The sequence below is a fragment of the Apostichopus japonicus genome, chromosome 13 (assembly GCF_037975245.1).
Source record: "Apostichopus japonicus isolate 1M-3 chromosome 13, ASM3797524v1, whole genome shotgun sequence".
NCBI classification, from domain to species: domain Eukaryota; kingdom Metazoa; phylum Echinodermata; class Holothuroidea; order Aspidochirotida; family Stichopodidae; genus Apostichopus; species Apostichopus japonicus.
Window position 1 is genome coordinate 21,064,520 of NC_092573.1, and position 25,000 is coordinate 21,089,519.

Consider the following 25,000-nt stretch of genomic DNA (forward strand, 5'->3'; position numbering starts at 1 on the left):
GTCGATAACAATTTACGCTCAATGGATTGTCGTAACGAAAATATCTTAGATATTAGATCTTAGATACACATCCATGATCTGCAATATCTATCAAAGTGTGGACCACTGGATAGAACAGAAACAAAATGTTCAGACAATGCAGATCATGGATGTGTATCAAAGTGTGGACCACTGGATAGAACAGAAACAAAATGTTCAGACAATGCCTCGTACTAGAAACTAAATTACTCCATTAAACAACAGAAAGAGAGAAACATGACGGTAAAGCGGAGTCGCTTGCAAAGTGCCTTTCAGAAATAGTCTGCTGCAGTTGTTATCCTTCTCGAAAGTTCATCCGTAAAGCTAATGAGATTCAGGCTTTAAAAATTTTTAGAAGCCATAACACAGTACTGATTGTATCATTGTTATTTTGTTGGCAGCCTTATCAACACCTAGCTGTCGAGCAGGTACCTCTTCACTGAAGCTGGTTTCAGTTCAGATATCGTGCTGATCTTCATGAATTTACTGCTGGCAAATTTATTCCTTACAGCCTGTGAGGAGCAAAGGAAAAATGAGATGGCGTCGATCAATCCTTTTATCGAACATTAATGTTGTAATCATAGTAAATTGGCGATGAGCAAGTTATTGGGAGATGTGCAGGTTAGGGGAATAGAACTACAACTTTGGAGTGTTTTGAAAACAACCTTTTAAGCTGAATGGTCAGATCAGGTTTTCCCTGTGCAGGGAACCGCCTTGTCAATAGACCGTTTACTTGTGTAATATAGCTTGGCTCATCTGTTAACATAGGCCAATTCAACATAAGTACCTGATATTTCGAAGTCTCCGAGCGCAGGATCAGTTGAGCCATGTTTTCTACGATAGGGGCCACTTCTCCTCTTGTGTAATTGCTGTAATATTCCATCTTTGAATCCTGCAATGCAAAGAATGTAATGAGAAAGTGTCATAGCGTAACAAATGCATGGAACACAATTGACTCTGAAGGGAAATTTAGTTTCCACTAGCTGTGGCATGGTGAAGGTAAAAGATAATCTTGGTATCTAAAATGTATGTATTAAACTATGGCTTTGTCCATATGATTATTTATGAATAATGAATGAACATACCCATTCTGCTTCATCTTCCAACAACCTCATGCTAGCACAGAGAGCAGCTGCTGCAATTTCTGAAGGGTCGTACATTACAAAGGTGTAGTCTGGCAATGTTAACTCCATGAGATACTTGGCTAGGGTGTGTTTCTGGGCATCAACCTTAAAAGAGAAAATTAAAATGAAATCTTATACAGTGTTAATTATGCAGGTACCGTGAATGTCAGAGCGAAGACTTAATCTTCATGCCAGCACTCAAGAACTTGTCAATGACAAGTTCAAAAAGCCCATCGCAAAACCGGATCTACTTTACATGCCACAAGTTTCACAAATTGCGAAGAAAGTTGTGGTGAATGCCGTGTAAATATGCACTGTGCATTAGGGTTCAGTAAGTGTTTCGCACGATGAACCCTATAGCATGTGCGTGTATCCTATAAAAGACTAGGCCTTAGCTCTAACAATCATTGAAGCTGACTTATTTGCCTTGATCTTGCACATGTCTTTTTGGCTTTCTTTGAGTCAGCACTTAGCTATAGATTAATTGGGCAAGTTTAACTTTGTGTACATTTCTTAAGCTTTCATATCATAATTATGACCGCTAAAAGGCCAAAATTTCTTCGGCTCCCCTCACCCTTAATCAGGGGCTTCCCCTTGGAACCCCATTTCCTGGTCACCACTAAATACTATTGGTAAGGCTCAAAAAGTCAAATAAATCTCTTGGACATCCCCTAAATACTATCATCAAGACTTACCCCAGCAGCCTTTGAATTTCTCCTCAGGAAATGTAAACAAAGCGGTTTTCCCAGGTTGTAATCTAGCGTCTTCAGCATCAGGCACTCAGTGGATTTGATTTGGTTAAGGGTGTAAGCGTTATCTGTGATGTAAACAAAGTCGTTGATCTCGGGCGGGTACATCTCTTCATATTTGGATGCGATGAACATGGCCGTCACACCGACCAACTGCAAATTGTTTTTGGAAACGGAATGGAGCTGGAAGAGAAACAGATAAGTAGTGTCATTAGATAAGATAATACAAACATTTAGTTGAGAACATGGCATGAGATGGCAGCTACTTTCAGATGAAATTCTAATACTGTTTAAAACAGAAACTTTTCTGAACTAGGCCCTTTCAATTCCTATGATGAGACAAATATATGCCATGTTCCAAAGCCATGAATGTAATTGGGAGGGCATTTACCACCAATGCAAAGGACAAAACTTTTTGAAAGTTAATTGTCAAAAAGATCAGGTCTAAACCTAATCTGTAAACCATTTGGCATGGTTGGGTACAAACTAAGAAATGGGTGACTCTTACTATTCCAATGCATCAAGCAAACCTATGTAGCTGTGATAACATCATGGAAACTAAAACTTTTTAAAAAAGATGTTGAAATTTTATTGAAATGTAAAGCTTTTGATGAACATCTACCATGATTTTAACCTATTATAGTCCATTTGACATCGAAAGAGAACTCCTTTAAGATTCAGTACCCCCCCCCAAATATACAGTCATGAATGAATAAGTGAAGAGGATACTCACTGCAAGGTATCTGTCTATGAGTTGTATCGTCAAGAAGAGTGTCTCCTGGAGGAGGTGAAACCTCAAGTGAACCTGCACCAACCAATCCACAAGAATCGTTCTCATTCTGACATTAATCTCTTGACTCTCCATGTAATCTTCCACTTTGTACTTTCTCTGTGAATAGAAAGAAGCCACAAGTGGGGGGTGCATAGTTAACAAAAATATCAAATTCAGTGTCATGGCTTTTCATATCTGCTCTATTCCAGGGAATAGTTTGTGTAGCCCTTTAGATTCGGCTCTCAATGTCATCTCAATCAAATTTTATGGTTCCCTTGTTAAAAGAACCTTTGCTCTTTTTGCCATGCAATACCCAATCAATCATTCCCTGCATCATATGAACACACTAATGTCATTGGGTACCGATTAATATCTTGACATTCCGTAAAGCAAACTTACGACCCTATCCAATTCGAGGTCAAAACAATAACGTGAAAAATGAAAACATTTTGCTGGTAGTGTTTAGCTAACGTTACAACCCTTTGTTTAAAGTTCACATCCTGAAAACGCAATGTAGGACTTGGATGCACATTTCAAAGGGAAGTTAAGTAATAATTTTTCTATTATAATTTTAAAATATAAAGTCTCCGGGACTACCCTGTCAAGAGGTTTATTTACCTCCAAGTAGTGCATGTATTGATAGATATCTTTCACATATTCACTACACAGCTGTGGACTTTCGTGGTCATCTTGGTCGATATCTTCTACATTGAACGGTCTCGAAATCATCTTGGGTAGAATGTCATCAAAGTCCATTGCTTCTGGAGACTTAGGCTAAAACAAAAAGGAGAAATTATATACATGATTACAAGCCAATGATTGGAAATTATGCAGGGAGCATTACATGCAGTAAGTAGTACTAGAGACAAAGGGGTGACTTGGTTTAGGATGTCATAATCCAAGGGTATGGGAAATGTTTGTAAAGATGTTTTGGGTATGCTGTTTAACAGTCTGCTATTAAATTATCGTAAGTGGATCTTCAGTGGAGGTTTAACCAGCAATGTTATTTGCGGCCATAAAGAGGTTATTTCAGTGACTGGAATTGTATCATAAGCTGCATGTTTTTAACACTCTACTATCAAGTCTTTGCAAACCGGGCAAATGCTCAATTTAAGATCCATGACATGCGATATGTACATCTGTAATACCTGTTCAACAATTGGTTCTGGTAACTTGGCAGCCAGAGAATGAAGCGAAGATGTTGCCTTCGACTTTCCCAAAACCCTGCTTGTCTTTCCATCTTTCTTGCCAACCTAAAAAAAAAAAAAAAAAAGGTAAGGTTTAAAATTCATGAAGCAAGTTCCAAATCACACTCTTCTGGTCTTTATGCTCTGTTATAGCCAAGTTTGTACTAAACACCCAAATACAAAACGGTACAAGCCGAGCATAAATATGACTATTCTTGCAGCAAATGTAATCTGGTTGCTGAAAATATTAAATCTTAGAGCTTTTGACTTGGTCAGTCCAACAGAGGACCCCTACAGTAATACACTTCCTTTTTTCAAGAATCTTGAACACTTCCCCTTTTCCAAGGTCTCCAAGAATCTGTTAACTAACCTTTTTGGCGTTGATTAATGATGTGCTCCCAGTACTAGTGGCTACGTTGCTGATGTTACCGAGAGCTGCACGGGTACCAACATGACTGCTTTTGGTGGCCAGACTCTTTGCTGCCAACCTAGTCTTCACGTTCTCAAATTTCAGGGTAGCATCGCGCTTTCCCAACTGGACGTTCTGTGGGAGAAGGTATAAAGTACTATTATCACCATTTCATAAATGACAATCTTCCATTAACTTGCAATAAATTACCAATATCACGCAGTGCAGTATCTGAAACTAAATTGAAAGTCTGTGCACCTTTCTCAAAGATCAAACAATAGCATGTTCAAATTCCAGCTTTTGACCATTACTGTAGTAGCATCACTCTTAAAGGGAAAGCTTTGTTAGGTAGGCTAGATAGTAGAGGTTACTGCATTATTCCAAACAGGAAGTAGGAGATTACCCTCAATGATAGATTTAATGGGATGCACACGATCCAAATTTGAATCTGATTGAAACCGGTTGTTGGATCGGATTTGCTAACAAAATCAGTGAATAATTCTCTTCAATGAAAATATGCTTTGGGCACCATACTGAATATCAGTGCTCAAAATGGCAGAAAAATCTTTATAAATATATCCTTAAAATTGCTCAATATGACAATATTCTTATATACAGAATGAGGCCAATTAAAGCTCACTTGTTTAGCTAAACTATCAGGTTTGGTAGGCTAACAACTAACGTTAGGAAAATCTTAGAACATATGTGTAATTTATGTCTAACATGTACGGCATCTTAACTTAAGCTTAGTTGTAAAGAAAAGGCTAGCCCTTACGCAGGCCTACTCAAGTAGGTTAGGCTCTACGTTACTCGTGTTAGGACAGGCTAGCGCCAGGCTGTCACATACTCACCCCATTTGCTCTAACTCTCAAAGCCATTTTAGATAGATATATTTCGTATGTAAGTTCAAGTTATAATTCCTTCTCGTATTGAAGCTGTAAACTGAATGATTGAAAGTTTGTCGCCGGCTTTTACCAGATTTCTGTGTCTCAAATGGAGAGTGCTTCAACAGAACACAAAAGCTGTACAATGGTATTATAGCAACTAGCTAGTGTACACGATTTAATGCATCGAGTTCCTTTGAATAAACGCACCGAACAGATGATTGGTCAACGCAATATTTTAGCGCTATCTGATTGGACAATATTGTAAACACATTACCGTGCATTGTCGACAAATATCTACAGATGTTCGGGATCTTTTAAATGGCATCTCCGTAAGCTCTTTTTGTTATTACAAGAGAAGGACAATGAGATGAAGAAAAACATTCTTCCGAGCTTACATCAACAAAACAAAAATAGGTAATGTATTCAAGTAAATTATCACACAGTAAGGATAGCTATACGCTCTAGGTTAATTATGTGTGTCAATATGTACTAGCTTCACGGCCTTTTGGCTAAGATCGTGTGTAGTATCTGTTCCGATGCAAGGGGACTGGGGCTGAGAGCGGATCAGTCGTTTGGTAGTTTGGTTTTCGTGCCCAGGTTCTTTCCTGGGTGACTTTTTCTTAAAAAGTATCTGTTCCCTTTCGAGGGGAATCGTAATACACACCTGACGATGAATACACAGTCACAGTCTCGATGTAAGGGGACTGGGGTTGAGAGCGGATCGGTCGTTCGGTTGATTGGTTTTCGTGCCCAGCTTCTTTCCGGGTTTCTTTAAAAAAAAAAAAAAAGGTATATGTACTAGCTATCTATCTCAGTGATTCAAAGCTCCCTAGGCTAGGAAGGGCCCTCGACACCGGGAGTTGTGTTCCTCATAGCAACTCTTTTCATATGGGTGCAGCAGCGTCGCCAAAGGGGTGTCCTGGGGGGAAGGGGGGGAGCGTGCCCTTCTGAAAAAACGTGCCCCCAAGGGTGCCCCCAGATGCGATCTTTCCACCGACCGGCCATCACAATAACCAGTGGTTTTCTCACTTGCAAGGTCACAGAGGGCCCCGTCGTAAACCGCCTCAATTTCAACACTCTTATTTCAAAACATTATCAAAGCAAAAGGTTAATTTCCATTTTTTGTATAACTTTTTTATCCGCTTCAATAAAAACAAAAAATATCGGACAGACTAAGCCCGAAAATTCTTGAACATAAAGTTACTTCAAGTTGCAAAATATAACACCAGATTGCCTCTAATGACCCTTAATTAATCAAAAAATACTCACCCTCCCCTTAGACCCTCTCCGTGGAAAGTATTCACAAAAAAAACACTGTGCCCCAATTAAGTGTTGTACCCTCCCTGTGCCCCACAGATTGAAAATTTTGTCGACGCCATTGTATGGGTGCGGTTCCGCCAAATGTTGGCGAAAATTTCCAATATCTATTTGGTCTGAAGTAATTCCCCTACTGAGGACAACAGTAACAAACTAGTTCCTTTATTGCACACTGTGTATGATCGTTAAATGTATGCTGTATCCCAAAATATGCCAGATATTCAAATATGGTCATCGTTGGTCCAGATTCTTAAACTATATTTATTACCACCCTGCAGGAAATGGACATCACTGGGACATATACAGTCATCTTGTGTGTTCATTAGAATGTCTGAGAACAATGTGTAGAGTAAAGACCTCCAGGAAACTTGTGAAAACTTGTAGCAATTATAGCGTGCTATAATTCGGGGCCTTTATATTATATAGCCTTCTTAAGCACACATGATGGAGCTTATTAGTCCCAATGCATCGCTTCTCGGCCTTTTGGCTAAGATCATGTGTAGTATCTGTTCCCTTTCGAGGGGAATGGTGATGCATACACGACGATGATCACACAGTCACAGTCCCGATGCAAGGGGACTGGGGCTGAGAGCGCATCAGTCGTTTGGTAGTTTGGTTTTCGTGCCCAGGTTCTTTCCCAATGCAAAGATAAATACGGGGAAATTTGGCTGGAGCAGGATAGATTTTGTTCCGAGACTGTAGATTCTTAGGGTAGCTTTTAGGTTCGGAAGAGAAATGATAATGAAGTATACAAGTAGCGGCCGGGAGATAATTAATGTTAGTTAAACACGTAGTTACCGATATGGTGTGAAAGAGCTGAAATCGACTGCCGTATGAAATGATTTGGTCTCTCTAAGTTTCCTCCTTTAGGGAGTATCTTTTTCAGAAATAGCAAGATGGTTTTACCAAGTGAGGTATTCTCATTAACCTGTTGTATTCTTTTGATGAAATCTCGTCCAGAGCGTGAACATAACTGAGGCCTATGTATATATTATAATCCATAATTCTTAATTCGTACCAAATATTATACACATATAGATAACGTACGTAGGGGCCTATGCGAACGTTGCTGGGTATATCGTGTATGGTGTTTTCATCATTCAGCATGTGTTTGTTAACTGTATCGCCAACATTAGTAACGAAGAGGACCTAAGCCCGCTAAGTGAGAAGCAAAATGGGAGGGGTGGGCAGTTTGTCGATAACGGTTGGTACATTCCGCAGTCAAGTGCTCATGAAACTACCGCAGGTTCCAATTGGAAAAACACATTGGAAAAAATAAATAAGTGTCCCCAATCTCAAACTTTTGACTTTTTATCTCATTATAAATTAATATTTAAAAAAAGACATGCACATATTTCCACAGAAAACTTTTCCAATTAATTAATGATACTTTAGTTCATGTAAGTGAAAAAGAAGTTTTCCACACAAGGAATTCTTCAGCGGTGGTAAGCTAATCAGCGGGCAGTACCGCGCCTACGGAGAATAACTGAAACCCAATAAAACTAAAATACTGATAAAGAGTTGTACACAGGATCGAAGACACAACATTGTGGTATGACGGACAAACTGTTGTTGAGAACAAATGACGGGCCGGACGAGAGTTTGAACTATTACTACTGTATACAAGGAGGGGTGGGGATGGGGGAATTACTTGGGGGAGGGGGGTGAGTAAAAACTGGAGGAGGTGGTGGAATTAATAAAATTGCGCTGTGGTCAATTGCTATCTTATTTGGTTAGCACTCGGAGGGTATTGTCACAAACGTGCCAAACTTGGTGATAAAACTAAAAAAACTGTATTAACCAAAAGCGATATCTTCACATACACAAAAACAAAATAGTATTGTTATGTATTATACATGTATACTGCTACGTCATCGGTTATCTAAGTTCTTTTATGGTTTCGCTACTGGTGCCTCCAAGGTCAAGGGGCCTCTGTGAACACGTACTTCCAGGTAAGACGTAACGTACCAGCAGACAAGCACTTGAGTGCACTGATGCGGGTTCCAGAGGGCTTCAATCTGGTACGATGTGTGCTAAAGTACCAGTAGATATAACCCACTTACTCTGCCTCCTATGTTCCGTGACCTATCAAAGGTTGCTTAAACGTTTAGTCAACATTTAATTGTTTGGAAATTGCACTGGGTAATCCAGCCACTCTATTAATATCGATGTCAGCGCATTTAGTGGGTAATTTCTCAATAGTAGAAATTGATATTGAAAAGGAACCTGCTCTGATACCAAAAGTAATCAAATAACATTAGTCATTAGGCACAAAATCAATTTGATGAATCGCAGACATAAAAAGTTGTATTTCTATATAATACTTTAAATGTTTGAGAATGAACTCTTTTAATCATGTGTGGCTAATCAATTAAGTTAGCTGGACTACTGAGTCTAACACGCTCACCACAAGATCAGTTCAGCTGCAACAAACCAAGATTGTTTGTACGGCCTGAACTACAATGTTTATAATGCATGACAATTGTTCAAAGGAAACTAATGTGGAGTGTTATCATATGGTGCTGTTTTTTAATATGAAGTTAACAGAACATGTTTTGGTTGATTTATTAAAATGATCAAATAATGAACTAACATAAAGATAAAGCCCTAATGCCATCATCAACTTAGCCTTAAAGGAACATTCCAGAGTTTCAGCATAGTATTTTTTCAAAGGTGTTTATCTTGGAAACTGGAATAGCTAACGCTCAATTTTCTTCTTTTTATAATTGGACTATGACAATACAAGACTACATTCATGCTTAAAGTTATTCTTTAATGACATCTATATTAAAACTTGGTAGTAAAAAGATATGGACTAAAAATAACAACAACACACAAACTAGTGTTACACTTTTGGCAAATTTATTATTTTTCATCCACTGCATATTATAATAGCTCTCTCTATCTCACATTTTCTGTTTAAAATGCCCACAAACTCAAAACGTTTTAATGCCAAGAATCACCATTGCCTCTCCATTCTCTTGGAATCCAATCTTAAAATTCATTCACTAATATGATTGTAACAAATACTTGTAGCTGGTTAAGACAGATAACTCTGTGAAATGTTTGACCACATTCAGTTAAATCCTTAACCAACAGTATTCAAAAAGTCAAATCTTATGACAGTCGAAAATGGGGCAAAACAAAAATCAACAACAAAAACAGCAGGATTGAAAGCAATTTAGAACAGGATAATATCATAATTTGTCACAAACATCTTTGGTGATAAGAAAAGGAAGGGAAAAAAAAATAATTTTCCCATAAAATTTCTCAACATTGACACTGTTTGAAAGGAGAAAAAAATAAATATTACAGAATAATCAATACAGCAAGCAGGCAAGAAAGGAATATTAGAAAAATTAAAAATTCCTTTGTCTGGAAAAAAATGAAGAATACAAAGGTGATTGATATTTGATATTAAATAAAGCTGCATCTAAAGTAATGAATTTTAAGCAATACATGATAAAAGGAAAAGTAGATCAAAATTGTTACACAAAATTTCAGGAAGCTGCTATGTCAAAGAGTGATAAGCATTGTTAGTGCTACCAAGGAATTACAAAATGAAAATAGAACAGCACTGACTAAGACTTCACTTTTCCTCCTCAAATGAGGCCACAACTATTGGTTTTGATACTTTTTAAAGGCGTTTGAAATTGGTGACAATCTATGAAATAAGATTTCATTTTTTTTAAAGCATTTGAAATTGGTGACTTTCTATGAAATAAGATTTCACTTTCTTTTAACCTCAAATGAGGCCACAACTGTTGGTTTTGATACTTTTGAAAGCATTTGAAATTGGTCACAATCTATGAAATAAGTTTTCATTTTTTTTTAAGCATTTGAAATTGGTGACAATCTATGAAATAAGATTTCACTTTCTTTTAACCTCAAATGAGGCCACAACTGTTGGTTTTGATACTTTAAAGCATTTGAAATTGGTCACAATCTATGAAATAAGGTTTCATTTTTTTCTAAAGCATTTGAAATTGGTGACTATCTGTGAAATAAGTTTCACTTTATTATACCTCAAATGAGGACACAACTGTTGGTTTTGATACTTTTGAAAGCATTTGAAATTGGTCACAATCTATGAAATCCTGAATCCCGACCTCTCCTTGTGGCCATTTTGGGATGATGGAGCTTTCTAAATTAGCTGGTGTGTTGAAGCAAGGAGAAGGAAAAGTTACAGAGATTATAGCACAAAAACAACAAATTAAGAATTTGGAATGTACATTTCATAACATTTTACGATGGTCTTAGACACTTTGTGAAGGTACCACGCTTTGACAATCTACAACAAAATCTGCAATGCTCGATGGAAAAAAAAGAAGAAGAACTAGATGAAACACAGAATCAGCCATAGAGTGACTTTTAACAGAAAAACAAAAAACAACATCAGAAAAGCACACATTATTTCCACAAATTCACGAATAACTGATAACTGCAATTTGACTTTATGATCATGTGTAGACCATGTTAAATGAAGATCCTGCAGGGACCATACTAACACGTGTGAAGTTCAATTGGATACCAAAGGCACTTTACCTTAACGATCCACAAAGGAATCACTCAAAGTCCTGTCGGGATCGTAAAGTGTGTGTAATTAAAATAAAAATAAAAATAATCGTAAAGGATTCGTAGGGATCGTAAAGGATTCAAAAAGTGCATGCTGGACTAGAAGGTGGGACACAGAACCAAAGAGGCAAATGTCATTGACAGACAGTTGAAAAAGGTTGTTAATTCAAGAATATGGTTAATCTCAATAATGCTTATTTAAAATTCTTCATGAGAAACTGTTAATATTAACTCAGATGTATGAGAGGATCAGATAATGTCAAGGTTGCCGATGATTATCTTCGAGGGGATCACAGTCAAATCTATAATATTTCTTTGCGAGGATCACTGACATACCTATTTGATCCTTTATCGATTTGCAGGTAAACTGATTTAAAGTACTGCAGCCATAACAAGGCAAACCAAATTAATTGTGTAGAGAACGAAAAAAGGTATCATGATCCACGGAGTTACCTGCTCAGGATAAACTTTTCACTTTCATGCGACCCTTTTAATTATCATCATCATGATTGCTCTAACAAGGCACTACAATGGTTTACACGCTTTATTTGGACAAGCTTAAAGACTTTCTCTTGCAGGAAGAAAGAGTTGTCTTTCACTCAAACTGATATATGACATCTCTTGCTTGTTCTGGACCAATTGCTTCCTTCATTCAAACTTGACACCCTGAGCTAGTGGTAGCTCAGAACTGTAGTTGATAGTACTAAGAAAAGGAAAATAGAACAACAAAAAAAAAAGTTAAAAGGGATGCTCCCTCCTGGTAATTTAACATGAAAGCAAAACTGACATCTACACAAAAAATGTTTTCATTACCAATGCTCTGTTTGTGTTAGTAGAGTGTTTTTGTTACAGAGTTAAATGTATCAATATTTATTCACAAGAGCGGGAAATGGTGTTGCCCAGTTACCTGTAGATTTTGTATCAAATGGGGTGAAAGTAAAGCCAGAGCTGGTGTTTAAAAATTTTAAGCCCAACAAAGGCTGGTGGATGTTGCAATTTTAAATACCAAGGTTAGTTACAAACTGCTTTCAGCATCCAATCACTGCTTTACTGGGCAACGTAACATGAATTGTAAGAAAGTGTAGGAATTGTAAAAAATACGATACAAGTGTGATTAGACGGCTGACCAAACTGGAAAGATCCGTTTATACCAAACTATGTTGCTGCGTATGGCTGAATAACATAGCGGCTTAGGTTATGACCGACGCTCGGTAACACAGATGATGTCAGAACAGCATCATGGTTCTAAAACAGCCAAGGATTTATCCATTTCTGAATGTAGCCTGCTTTTGTATTTAAACACACTACTACCCCAAAATCATCGTCATAAAGAGAGACCTACCAAGTTGACCTCCTCATGTATTGTTTCCAGGCATCACTTCCAGACTCCCGTCCACCACCAGTAGCCTTTTCACCTCCTGAGGAATTTGAAGAAAATCATTCAGATCATCTGTTAACTTAATCATATTACAGTAAATTTCAAATATGACTCAGACAACTGCAAGGTACAGGAATACACATATCAGGATCTTGGAAATATCCCATCTCTGCCAACCTTACCTCCCCCCCCCCACCCCCAACCTCTTTCCCTTTCTCCCAAGTCTTCATTCTTCTTCTTCTTTCAATTTTCACTTTAAGATTTCTTCAAAATTTATCATTATACTTGACCTTTTGGGTTCTATTTTAAATGTGAAAAATAGACATGTTTACACCTCAAAATATGATAACCACTCATCACTAAACGATAAGAGAAGAGATAAGTAAACTGACCAAACGCTCCACCGATCTCGGCACCGTTGGTTGGAATATTAATATTGACAATTCCACAGTCCGATCCCTTGTGACTGTAAAGAGTGAAAACGAAGACGGTTTGACCGGAGAAACAAGAAAAATGGGCAGTACGTTAATATCTACTCAAACAACTGATAATCTGAGCACTAATTGGCTATTTAGGGCAGTTAAAGGCATTGAAGACTCGCCCCAAACCGTGAGCGGCCATCTGAAAAAGTTAACTTTCTGTTGCTTGCAAGTGACGTTGGACCAAAGGGCCAGATACCTTGTTATCATTAGCTGAACCTGAGATGTCCATTGCTGTATCGTTGTACACTGTGCTGTGGGTATTGACCGCAGCTGTATGTACTGACTGTACACTAATGTCTAATTACCGACGGTAGCAAGCTGTGTTTGTATTTTCTGGGATCGATGGTGCTGCTAACACTTCTGTTACACCTCATTCGAAACGATGTCAGATTAACGGCATTAGACGTTTCTTTTTGCGCAAGTCTTCACACCCTTTAAAGAGTTTGTGTACTCTATGGGACTTCTCTGCACACATTGCTCACGTTATAGGAATAGTGATAGTTTGCTTCTCTCTGGCCCATTGCTCCAACCAGTGTTTATATCTTTGGCACTTATAGACATTCATTGAGAATACCTGCCCTAGCATAAAGATGGTCACCATGGAGTTTCCATGCATCATATAAGTCTCTGTTTTTTTTTCTTTGCTTACCCTATCCATTTGAAGATTTTCTGAGGATCTCTTGTAAACAGACTGCTCGATAATCCCTGTTCTACTTCATTGTTCCATGAGATGGCTTCCTCAAAATCCTACAGGAGTGAAGATAATCACCAGTACAGAGTCTCATCAGATCAAATTGTAAGAGGGGAAAGAAGAGGTATTGGGCTACAGCAGAGAGACAGAGGTGGATGGGTGAGGGGGGAGGGGGAGGAAGATACATACAGTGTCCCACTAAGGGGCACAGGAGAGGGTACAGGATAGGAGAAGGTATGAATGACAGGAGAGGGTATGGGTTACAGGGAGAGACAGAGGTGGCAATGTGGGGGGGGATGGGATATACAAACAGTGTATCACTAAGGGACTGGAGAGGGTATGGGCTATAGGAAAGAGAGAGGTCAGTGACTGGGGGGAGGGGGAGGAATACAAATATGGTGCACCCACTGAGGGGCAAAAGAGGGTAGAGAGTAGGAGATGGTGTGGACTACTGGAGATGGTGTGGAATACTGGAGAGAGGTATGGGCTACTGAAGAGAGACATAGGTGGGGGTAGGGTAAGAAGATATAGTGCACCAATAGACAATTAAAAGAATGCATAACTGTCTTAATCTGTATGTTTTTGTGATACCTTATTATTCTATGAGAAAGACAATACAGGAAAGTAGGGCTTTGTCAAAAAAACTTTGCAACAACTTACCTAACAGGTTCAAGAATAATTGTTCTGTGCTACACATTTGTATGATATCTGCCATACAAGACTGAAAAAAAATGCTAATTTTTGTGAGGCCAATAAAAATCTATCCCAAACAGCTCTTACCTTCACTTTCAAAACGTAGAGCACAGGGACGAAACTCTCTGTGTGGACTATCTTGGCATCGTGGGTCAGACCGGTGATCAGTGTCGGTTCCACGAAGAAGCCACTCCCATCGATAACCTGATTGTAATAATCCAAAAAAACAAGGAATGGTAAATCATTATGATAATGGTTAAATATAAAAGAAAAAGTTGATTTTTTGCTGCTTCATATACCTCAAGCAATCACTTGTGTGCAAAAAGCAAAATGTATCTCTTGGGTGTTAGCTTTTTAGAATTTAAGCAAAAGAAGAGGAAGAAGACACACATACCTCTCCACCAGACTGAACAGTACCTCCTTGTGCCTTGGCATCGGCCACTGCTTGTCTGAAGATATTTACACCTTGTTCAGAATGTACCGGTCCGTACAAAGTGGTTTCTGGAAATATCAAACAATCAAACATGAATACCCAGAGCAAAACGCTCCTCTTGATGTGAGCTTGAACTGTATCTTTCTGAAGGTAATTAATTCGTACAGTACCATGATTTATTCAATGTTTTGACTCCGATCATCCCATTTTGGTGGTAGGGAAATGGCTAGCAATAAATGTCAAAATTTTGGCTCATCTCATTGTAGTACAGGTACCGGCTCCTCATTGAGGTGGTGTTGGCTTTACACAAGTCGGCTAAACATTGAAATATGGCCTATCACAAACAACATTTTTGGACAATCTCTGATGTCACCAAAGAGATAATCTATTCTGACTGTTAGGGCCATTGTATTTGGTGTATCCAGACTAGGCAAGAACGCCACTTGTGAAAGGCAGCGCAAACAATAGAATGACCTCTGGAATGACCTCTGAAAGAGGAAACTCCTTACCATCCAAGGGATCTCCAATTCTGAGCTGCGAGTAGGCTTTCGTTAATCGTCCGACCACCTCATCATGAAGACTCTCATGGACAATCTAGTAAGAAGAAAAAAGGTAAAAGAGCATATATATATCTATATATTTAATTCTGATTATGCATTCCATTGTAAACACACAGTAACCGATCCCTAATTCCACACTCCTTTTTGGTATTATTGTGTAGTACATCATCAAACAAGCATGCTGATGTTACTCATTTGCCAAAATTTTGGAGTTCCAGGAGAATGAAAAAAATATTAACCATAACACCCTTTTCGAATGTTTACAAAAAAAAAGGTCGGTGCAAAACATTAATGCACGGGCGGATGTAATAGGCCTATTGAGAAACTGTGTAGCCTACAAAGTGCACACTTCTCGTTTGACTCAGTACAGCCTGGTACAGCCAGTGAAATTGATGATTTGAGGGGTTTTGTTAAATGTATCCTTTGAAGTGGCTCACTCTGCTCACCAGGCATTGCATAATGTTGCTAGGCATAGCGACGGTGTAAAGTGTATACCCCAGCACATAGACTAGTGTACAACTGTGAATGGAATTGCCAGTTGTAACGCCGACAATTGGATATATATAGAATGAACTCAACATTCAGTTACTCTTACCAGTCTTCTTGTAGTCGTGCAACGTTGACCGGCAGTACCCACGCTGGCAAACAGAGTGGCTGGAATCACAAGGTTAAGGTCTGCATCGTCCATCACTACAAAGGCAGAATAAAATTCAATAACCATGTAAAACATGCTTTGTGCCTATAATAAAGGAAACTTCATTAAAACAAACTATTAATTGTAATCAAGTCCTCCCTTCAAATGTTAACTGGCAATCAAGTCTCCCAATGGAGCTTTCAAAGGGTCAAAATATTGAAACTTGAAATTTTATATAAATCTCAATATTGATAACTGTACACTGATAACCCTCATACCTTCCAGTACACATGAAATGTACATTAAGAGGACAAAAACAACATTTGATGTCCCATCAACATAAAGGAATTCATACCAAATTAGCTCTTAGTATAAAAAAGCAGCTATTACATTTCAATAACACATAACTAGGACTAAGTGTGCACTAAGGCATACAACATTTCAAAATCAAATCACCAATTAATAAACTATCCCAAAATGCACAGCAAAATGGTCAAATTGCTTCCAAAATTAAAAAAATTTACAGCATACTCTTGTAAACAGAATATTTAGTATCCAACAAGCAAACACAGAATGCACTAACCTTAAAAAACTGCTACAACGAAATGAGAATGCAAAGTAAATATACCATAAGTGAGTAAATAACTAGGATTTAATTAGTTTAAAAACAGCTTACTATTAGATTCTTAATTCCAGCAACACCTTTGAGTGTGCCATGGCCAAAGGTTAGTAAAAAAATAAAAAAAAGTTTTGGTGCAACATCGACATCACAGGAGTCCTTCTCTCGCCTACAGCATGGTGTGTCACCTCAACTGCTTGAAATGCCAACACTTGGAAAACTGAAACGTGGTCCTCTCTTCCAAAGGAGGTTTGCCATTCATGTTCTCTAAATGTATGTTATATCTCATGTAGGGGTTTGTAACATTAACCTACCTAAAATAGCATTGTTGCCTCCGAGCTCTAGAATGGACTTTCCAAATCTCTCTTGCACGATCATTCCGATTTTGTGTCCGGCCTTGAGGGGAGGGAGATCAAATGTGGGAGATGGATTAGTGCACGTAACACAATTCAACAGTAACAGACAAGATTCCCCAAATCAAAAATGAAAAATAGAATTTTAACTACATACATGTAGCTTGCTTGGAGAGCTCTATTAATGAAGAGGATTTGTTGTGTCAGTATGTTCCGAGGTCAGTATGAAAGATTCATAAAGAATTCATGATGGGTGACCAAGATATTTGTATCAAGGATATTAGATAGGATATTGTACATTTTCATTTCATTGTCTGACTGCACAAATGTGTCCTTACACCTTAAAATCTTAGCACATCCAGAGTTTTCATAAAGAAGGTAAAAACTGATACCTGACCCCTACATTTTTAACTTTGCAGTGGTAGGGGGGCGACTTACTGGTGTGCTACCTGTGAATGATACCAGTGGCAGGCGTTTGTCTCTGGCAATCGCCTCTCTGTGTGGGGAGATGAGGAAAAACCAAACGTTAACACATACGGTAGTCCATCATTAAAAACACAAAGAGATACAGTTCACTCTTACTCAAGATTGAGAAAATAGTCTTAAAGAATTGGTTAAAGAATGGCAATGTTAAGGTAATAAACTAACTTCGTAATTATCGGGATAATGACGGGTATCACATTGTTGTATCCTAAGAAGGCCAAAAGTCTTTAAATCTTAAATAACCTGAAAGACTTGAAAAGATTGAAATAAAACATGACCCCCATCTTCCTATAACTGTATGATTAAATTTAGATAGTAACATTAGAAGTTGCTGTCAACTTTTTAAATTTTTTTTTTACAGCATCTAAAATGTTCTTTAAAACATGTTAGAACTGATGGCTAGCAGTGTTTTGTTGATACTCCCCGACAAGATTTAAAAATACTTGTTACCATCATAAAGTCGAAAACAAAACTCAAATGTCAAATCTTATGATGTCACACTTACCCAATCTCTTTACCACCACAGATAGAGCTGCAAATAGCTTTGGGAAGGTTGTTATCTTCAAGAACCTGTTGCATGATGCTAAAATAAAAGTTAACATAAAATGAAAATAACGTCACTGAACCTTGGCAAAGACCTCCAAAATCTGCAATATCACATCTTACTTAACTCATTCTTTCCATTTGTTTGTTTTTGAATTAAAGTGACCAAGTTTTCATCAAGTTCTACAGATTTGAGTTCTCCTTGCATCTTGCCTAAAATTAACCTTTCTCCCCTACCAGTCCTTCACTGATAGAAACTTGTTTAATACAGCTCTATCTTGAGGTGTGTGCGTGTTAAAGGGTGTGAAAACTCGCGCCAAAAAAAACGTCTAATGCCGGTAATATGACCTAGTTTCTAATGAGGTGTATCAGAAGTGTTAGACACCACAATCGATCCCAGAAAATATGCACACAGCTTGCTACCTTCGGTAATTAAACACTAGTGTACAGTCAGTACATACAGCTGTGTTCAATACCCACAGCACAGTGTACAAACGATACAGCGATGGACATCTCAGGTCCAGTTTACTATAACAAGGTATCACGTTTCATTACTGTCTGCATTTTGTAGCGACAAGAGAAAAACTTCACTTGCAAGCAACGGAAGGTTAACTTTTAAAGACGGCGGCACGCTGTTTGGGGCGAGTCTTCAATGCCTTTAATGTGCAATCGGTTGAATCTGTAGAAGCGTCTCAACAACCATATTCTCACTTCAGACAATGGAGCTACCTTAACTTTGAAGGGTCATCTGTACATAGCTAAATATTAACTCAAACAATCATTCAAATTTAGTTCCTGGCAGGACTGAAGGATAAAAATTTATTCCGGGGGGTCAAGGACGGTCAAATTAAAGAACTGCCTATTGGTGTGAATAGTACTCAAAGCATTCAAAGATTACAAACATCTGTTACAAAACATGAAGAAGTAGAAAATACAAAATTATGCAATCTTACTTTGTCACTGCTACGGTCGTGAGTGGTGTTGTAGGAGCGCCTTTCCTGCAAAATAAGGAAGATGCGACTGAGGAGTAAGGTGCAGTCATAAATCAAATATGCACAGACTACGGGCATCTCAAAAAAGTCTGAGCGGTGGTTGGAGGGGCAGATGGAGCCTGAGGGAACTAGGCTGGATCATTTGAAATGCATTTAAACAGTACTATCGATTTGTATTTAATGCAGCCGATACAAAAATCGTCTTTTTCTGATATGTGGAAGTTGTATGGTACATGCACTGAAAAAAATCTCTTATGGCTATCTGTACAAGTCCTTTAAAGAAGAACTATCCAAAGACAGTAAAAAGAATGTTGCACAGAAACGTTCCATTTTGTTGTGTACATCATTAATGTATGTATGTTTGTATTTTAGATCCTCCTTGCAAGCAGGATCTCGAGAAGAAGCATCATTGGCTTATCAAAGCCGCAAGCTGACTGAAGTCAGTCTCTTACAATCATATTTTAACGTCCATGATTATGAATTGTCAATTGTCAACAAGTCTGTAACTGGAAGACATACATTAATCTTGGAGTGACTCCAACTGGAATTAATGTTAATATATCAAGGTTAACATGAATTTCATCACCTATTCTTTCATTTAGATTGGGAAAAGAAAACATGTCTGTTTGTCCAAATGTTATCGCTCTTCTTCCAGCTTTGGCTTCCAAAAATAGTCATCAACTACTGGCTATATGTGCAATCAGGTTTAGACAGCCGGGAGTTAGAGCCAAATCATCAGAAATACGTCACCATGATATGTAGTTTTTACGCTAGGAATTTTCTGCATTTTGTTTTACAAAATTCTTGAAACTTGTGACTCATGGTTGAACTTACCAGACCAGAGTATTACCACAGACCATACCGATGGAAGCATTCCAGCCAAACACGGCCACAGGAAAATTGAAAGCTGTGATTACACCCATAGCACCAAGTGGGTTGTATTGTTCTATTAGTGAATGACCAGGACCTAGAAAGAAAAACCCGAATAGTGTCGTTTCTAACTGTTACAGGGGTTCTCTTTCGCCACAAATATCATCATGTTACATTGGAAAGAGTTCCCCAAAGATTTGTAGGTTTGTGGAGGTTGTAAATTCTCCAAATTATCACCATGCATGAAAGCATATGATCATATAGTTTGCAAGAAAAGAATTGTTAACTTTGGCCATAAAGGTGAAAAGTTGGTGTATTTCTAGCATTGACAGGGAGAAAAGAGTGGAAAGAGTTTATTTTCTACACCCTATAAAACTCTTCCACATGAAATGCTTATAGAGACCATAATGTAACAGTTTTGTCTAAATGGGATGTCTGTTACAAACCACAACAAGCAAAGATCTCCAAATCACCTTTAGCCATCATCAAAAAGCAACAGGACGCTGAGGTTCAATTATAGGGTACTCTCATGTCCAGTTTTGAGATCCTGTGATATGTATGCACAAACTTCACTGCATTTACACAGAGGTTGGCAATACAGGAAGGTACACATGCCTGGGAAGTTATCTAGTAACCTATCACATTGCAATATATATGCAAACAGGGCAAATTGCTATACAAGTAAACAGATGTTAAGCAGTTTGTACTTTTATAAGAGACAAAGATCAGAGCTTCCACACGACTGCTGCACAAAATTCAACACTGAATTTTCCCCCGATTTTTTTCAAGAAAAATATTGCTTACGTTCGGACGGGAAGACGTTCCCTCCCAGCATTCTGGACAGACCGACAGAGTAATCGCAAACGTCGATAAACTCCTGAACTTCCCCATCTCCTTCCGTTTTGATCTTTCCGACCTCTAATGCTACCTATTGCCAGAAAAATGGTGAAAGAAATCAAAGTGTCAGGCCATCTTTACAGCAATAACGAGATATAAATATGAATGTTCTGTAGGAAGAGGAAAGTGTGTCACTCAGTAGAAGATCTATGTTCCTACTACACCCATCTGACTTGGTTTAGATCAGGGTTTCCCTAACTTTATTCCTCCACGAACCCCCTGTGGATGTCAGAGTTGTCCACGAACCCCCAACTTTCCGAGACATGATCAAAGTCATGCAGCCTGTGTCTGTTTCATAATTCAGTTATTTACCACATGCACGGTATGGTAATACTATGGCAACATTTGCGTATGGAACACTAAGAGTGTTTGTCGATAGGTACGACTTTTGTACATTACTAAATTATATGATATATCAGATTTTACTTCAACAAATATACTCTAGTTTTGACTTTCAAAAGCTTCTCAAAAACCCCCTGGGATGGACTCACGCACCCCCTAGGGGTTTATGCACCCCAGTTAGGGAACCCTTGGTTTAGATTTATCTGTGTGTCCTAAGTTGTGAAAAAAAATCACAAAATGTAATTTAGACAACAAACCAGTTTTCCCAGCTGGTCCTTCTTTTCTCTGAGTGCATGCCCTATCAGTCTCAGGATTTCTCCTCTCTGTGGTGCAGGAACCTAAAAGAACAGATGAAAAATCGATGTCAATGTCTTTTCCACCATTTGCAATCTGTGAATGAGCATTCTGCCGAGGTGCATGTCACAAATATATCAGTCTATTACAGTTGAACATATAAGAACATATTGAATGACACCGGCTACCCTGTCCTTTTCAGCCTGCTTGTTGTGGTATAAAGGTGTTATTCAAACTACATCAGTTTGTAGATTTCAAAGCTTGCCAGGGTGATCACTGAAGTAGACCATTTCATTAAATTAGCTCAATCCCCTTGTTAAACACTACAAGCTGTTGTGGCTTGAACTTTGAATGTATCATTCAAAATCCATCAGTTGAAGATTCAACGGTCGGGTGATCTTGCTTAGAGAAAGCAAAAATCATGTAGTCTTACTTGAATTATTTGCTTTGTACATTCTACTAAGAAAGCAAAGATCACGTCCTTAGTCTTGTGGCATTGTACTCAAACTGGTGGCTTTGTATTAATACAACATGTCTGGTACGTACTTTTGAGTATGTTTAATTTAACAAAGAAAAAAAATACTTACATCAGACCATACATGCCACGCTTCCTTTGCAGCTGTGACAATTTTCTCATAATCAGCTAGTGAACCCTGAAGAAGAATAAATAGACAAAAGATGCTTTATAATAGTTAATAATGGTTAAAACAATTTGGAACTTCTTACAACTCATGCATGTTCCTGTTGAACTGTCTGATCGCAATAGCTGCAAATATTTCTGTTTAGCTAAAAGTGTGCAAGCGGAGCCAAACCTCTTCACAAAACAAGATACAACAAATTCTCTGCACCGTTGTGTTGTACTTAACCTGAATAAAAGGGTCAGACTAAGGTATGGAAGTGTTGTGGGTCTACTGCAGGTGAAGAATTAAATTGTTTGCTGACCACATATTTTTTTAAACAAATAGGAGATTATTTCCGTGTAATTAAGGTACACAACAAATGGAAAACTAGTCTCATAAGCACCCAATGCATACCTGTCGAACTCTGGCAATGGGTTGTCCATTAGCTGGGCAAATTGACTCTACAACCTTGTAATAAAACAGAGATAGAGGAGACAAATATAAACATAAAGCTTCAGCTATAAAAAAAAAAAAATGAAAATGCATATTATTCACAGTTTTTATTGTAAAAATCAAATAAAAAAACTAAATGATGATCATTCAATAGGAGTAACCATTATATTTCAGGTCAAGCTTCATTTTGTCTTAAATTTGTTTAACTGAAATCAGTTCACAGAATTCACAGAATTTGGTCACTATAAACAAATCTGCATTTAATATCACAAAAGTCTTCATCATATAAGGCCAAAGAAAAAAATAATAATAATAATAATTATTATTATTTATTATTATTAATATCACAAAAGTCTTCATCATATAAGGCCAAAGAAAAAAATAAAACCCTGCATGTATATTTTTGTTGTGCAGATTACCTTTAAATTTTACTTCATTACTTACTTCACCAGATGCACCTCTGGTTGCACCATGAACACCGTCATTCTCCGAGGACAGCCCCAGTTCATGTAAAAATGGATATTTGCCGCTATCAATGAGCAGACTGCTCATGACACGAGAGGATGTATGGAGGCATTGCCTCTGGACAAATGATTTCACCAGATGTGGGCATCTGTGAATGACGTTCATCTTGATATGTCTTGCATGAAAAGGAAACAGAATTTCAAAAAAATTTGTTCTAGCACTCTAGGACCCATAGGCATAGGAGCCTAATTTAATTTGAGGGGGGGGGGCTGTAATGACTTGCCCGAAAAATATAACCAAAATTTGCACACGCTCTGTGTGCATATCATATAGTGCATTCGTCAGTTATTACATCACATGCCAATAACATACAATAATTTTCCATGTTATTACCCTTCCATATTGGTTATAATTATTGGGGAAGTCGTTACAATAATAATGATCATAATAATATAAGTTTAACCATTGAAAAACACATTGCAAATTATTCTTCTTTCAGTAGGTGCCCGAACAATTCTCAGCATATTGCCCGAATTTTCACAAATTGTTTTGGTTGCAGCCTCCCCCCCCTCCCCCAGCCTCCTACGCCTATGCTAGGACCTAAGTTATGTACATAGTAGGCCTAACATGAAAAAATGAATGAGAAAAAGAGGAGTTTCTGACAGCTACTGTTTCTAAGCTTACTAACTCATTTAAGGATTACTTCAAACCTTACGTCAGGTTAGGCCTAAGACCAACAGAAGACAATGCAGCAACCTTCCCCATACTGAATCTGTACATAGGTCTAGACCTAGCCTACCTAGGCCTAACATTAGGCTTAGCTAAGCTAGCACTAGTACTGGGCCTCTCTTCTCTACCTAGGATATGCCTAAAGGCTGTGGCAATGAATTATACTCCTGTAAACTGAACATAACACGAATATTAAAGGATATCAATTGCCTTGTTGCTTCACAAATACATTAAAAAGTATGACGCAATATTTTCTTACCGTCAGATCGTTTCTGATTAGTATCCCAACCTATTGTAGTTTCTTGCACATTTGACAGTTCTACAACGCTGTAATTTTACGAAGGGAAACCGCTCATTGCACACATGGACTAAAATCTGCCGATTAACCGTAATACAGACGCTAGCCATAGTTTACCAGCATTACGTACATGCGTCATTTAATTTCTTATACAGGCCCGAACAATTCATGTCATTAGTAGTATAGTCAGTATTGCGAAGTTCGCCATACTGCGAAGTTCGGGCACCCTAAGAAATACACGATTTTCACCATGAAAACCTACAGGAAGAGCCAAATTTCACCAAAAAGTACGAAGCTACAGTTATTTTCTCTCCAAAATGACCCGTGTGCAAGAAATTACTTACATATTTGTCAATAAAATGACGAAGATCTATGAAGTCTGTTATAATTACTGAAAGAGCAACAGCGCCACCAATTTGTACCAGCGCCACACTGTAGGTTGCGTGGCCGAAATTCGCAATACTCTAGCAAGAAATACCAGTTCCACAATCACGAAGAATCTTCTTGGAAAACAACTTGAAAACAGTTTGCAGGAAAGAAAGTTTGGCCGTGTATCGTACTAAAACACAATTCTCCCACCATATGAAGTATATTTTCTGGTGATTTAGACCAGAAGATTTAGTTTTGGGGTGTTTTAAGTCTTAAGTGGGCGAACTTCGAAGTCACCATCCTATAGTAGTAAGTTTAGTCTCGTCTATCCGACATGCTCAGTGATTAACCTCCGCCACGTATCACGATCTTGCGCAAGGTTTATTGCTTCCTCGAAATTGTTAATATTATTGTCCTTAAATTGCGATTTTATTTTTCAAAGCAAGGTAGTCACGGGCCTTCCTATTGGTTTAGCAGTATGTCTCAGTGCAACCTTTGCTGGAGCGTCCTCCTGGAGTCTTGCTACATGACCGAAAAATCTCAATCTTCTATGTGCGACTATGGATGACCAAGGTGTTTGGTTGGTTTCTTTGTAGAGCTCATCATTTGATAACCAATTGTTATTGGTCCATCTAATGTTGAGAATATTTCAAAGTAGTCTCCTTTGAAAAGTGTCAATTTTGCGATTTTGTCATTAGCTCCTGTAGAAATGTGATAGGCAAATATCAGATATGCAGGAGGGAATAACTGACTTCGGGTAAACC

At 38.1% G+C, this 25,000-nt stretch overlaps 2 protein-coding genes and 2 pseudogenes across 3 annotated transcripts; 2 read left to right on the plus strand and 2 right to left on the minus strand.

Moving 5' to 3' along the window:
* Positions 1-407: 407 nt before the first annotated feature.
* LOC139978371 (G2/mitotic-specific cyclin-B-like) lies at positions 408-5,285 on the minus strand. Its single transcript, XM_071988520.1, has 9 exons — positions 5,111-5,285; positions 4,221-4,394; positions 3,812-3,916; positions 3,282-3,437; positions 2,625-2,780; positions 1,838-2,074; positions 1,104-1,247; positions 806-910; positions 408-530 (listed from the first exon to the last, which is right to left on the minus strand). Exons 1-9 carry the CDS (start codon positions 5,135-5,137, stop codon positions 432-434), a joined length of 1,203 nt encoding a protein of 400 aa, XP_071844621.1. The 5' UTR covers positions 5,138-5,285; the 3' UTR covers positions 408-431.
* A 350-nt stretch (positions 5,286-5,635) lies between these two features.
* On the plus strand, positions 5,636-5,804 carry LOC139979258 (U2 spliceosomal RNA; annotated as a pseudogene).
* A 1,126-nt stretch (positions 5,805-6,930) lies between these two features.
* Positions 6,931-7,018, plus strand: LOC139979250 (U2 spliceosomal RNA; annotated as a pseudogene).
* Positions 7,019-9,308: 2,290 nt separating this feature from the next.
* LOC139978666 (alpha-aminoadipic semialdehyde dehydrogenase-like) lies at positions 9,309-24,005 on the minus strand. Of its 2 annotated transcripts, none has more exons than XM_071989050.1 (19): positions 23,829-24,005; positions 22,820-23,015; positions 22,337-22,390; positions 21,890-21,955; positions 21,266-21,346; positions 20,574-20,697; positions 19,734-19,866; positions 18,861-18,905; positions 17,870-17,947; positions 17,320-17,377; positions 16,843-16,924; positions 15,871-15,965; positions 15,225-15,309; positions 14,677-14,783; positions 14,370-14,486; positions 13,548-13,645; positions 12,809-12,882; positions 12,381-12,456; positions 9,309-11,741 (listed from the first exon to the last, which is right to left on the minus strand). In XM_071989050.1, exons 2-19 carry the CDS (start codon positions 23,003-23,005, stop codon positions 11,687-11,689), a joined length of 1,614 nt encoding a protein of 537 aa, XP_071845151.1. In that variant the 5' UTR covers positions 23,006-23,015; positions 23,829-24,005; the 3' UTR covers positions 9,309-11,686. The 2 variants fall into 2 exon arrangements, with proteins under 2 accessions (XP_071845151.1, XP_071845153.1); XM_071989052.1 differs by lacking the exon at positions 23,829-24,005 and adding an exon at positions 23,698-23,783.
* Positions 24,006-25,000: the final 995 nt, after the last annotated feature.

What these genes read in the sequence shown, in the direction of transcription:
- LOC139978666 (XM_071989050.1), bottom strand. Translation starts at nt 23,005, where the DNA reads ATGAACGTCATTCACAGATGCCCACATCTGGTGAAATCATTTGTCCAG. An exon ending in GCACGACTACAAGAAGACTG is followed by an intron (nt 15,310 to 15,870) that starts GTAAGAGTAACT and finishes TCTTCTTACTAG; the next exon opens with ATTGTCCATGAGAGTCTTCA. An exon ending in TCTACGTTTTGAAAGTGAAG is followed by an intron (nt 13,646 to 14,369) that starts GTAAGAGCTGTT and finishes TCACTCCTGTAG; the next exon opens with GATTTTGAGGAAGCCATCTC.
- LOC139978371 (XM_071988520.1), bottom strand. Translation starts at nt 5,137, where the DNA reads ATGGCTTTGAGAGTTAGAGCAAATGGG. An exon ending in TCATAGACAGATACCTTGCA is followed by an intron (nt 2,075 to 2,624) that starts GTGAGTATCCTC and finishes TTTCTCTTCCAG; the next exon opens with CTCCATTCCGTTTCCAAAAA. An exon ending in TGGAAGATGAAGCAGAATGG is followed by an intron (nt 911 to 1,103) that starts GTATGTTCATTC and finishes TTTGCATTGCAG; the next exon opens with GATTCAAAGATGGAATATTA.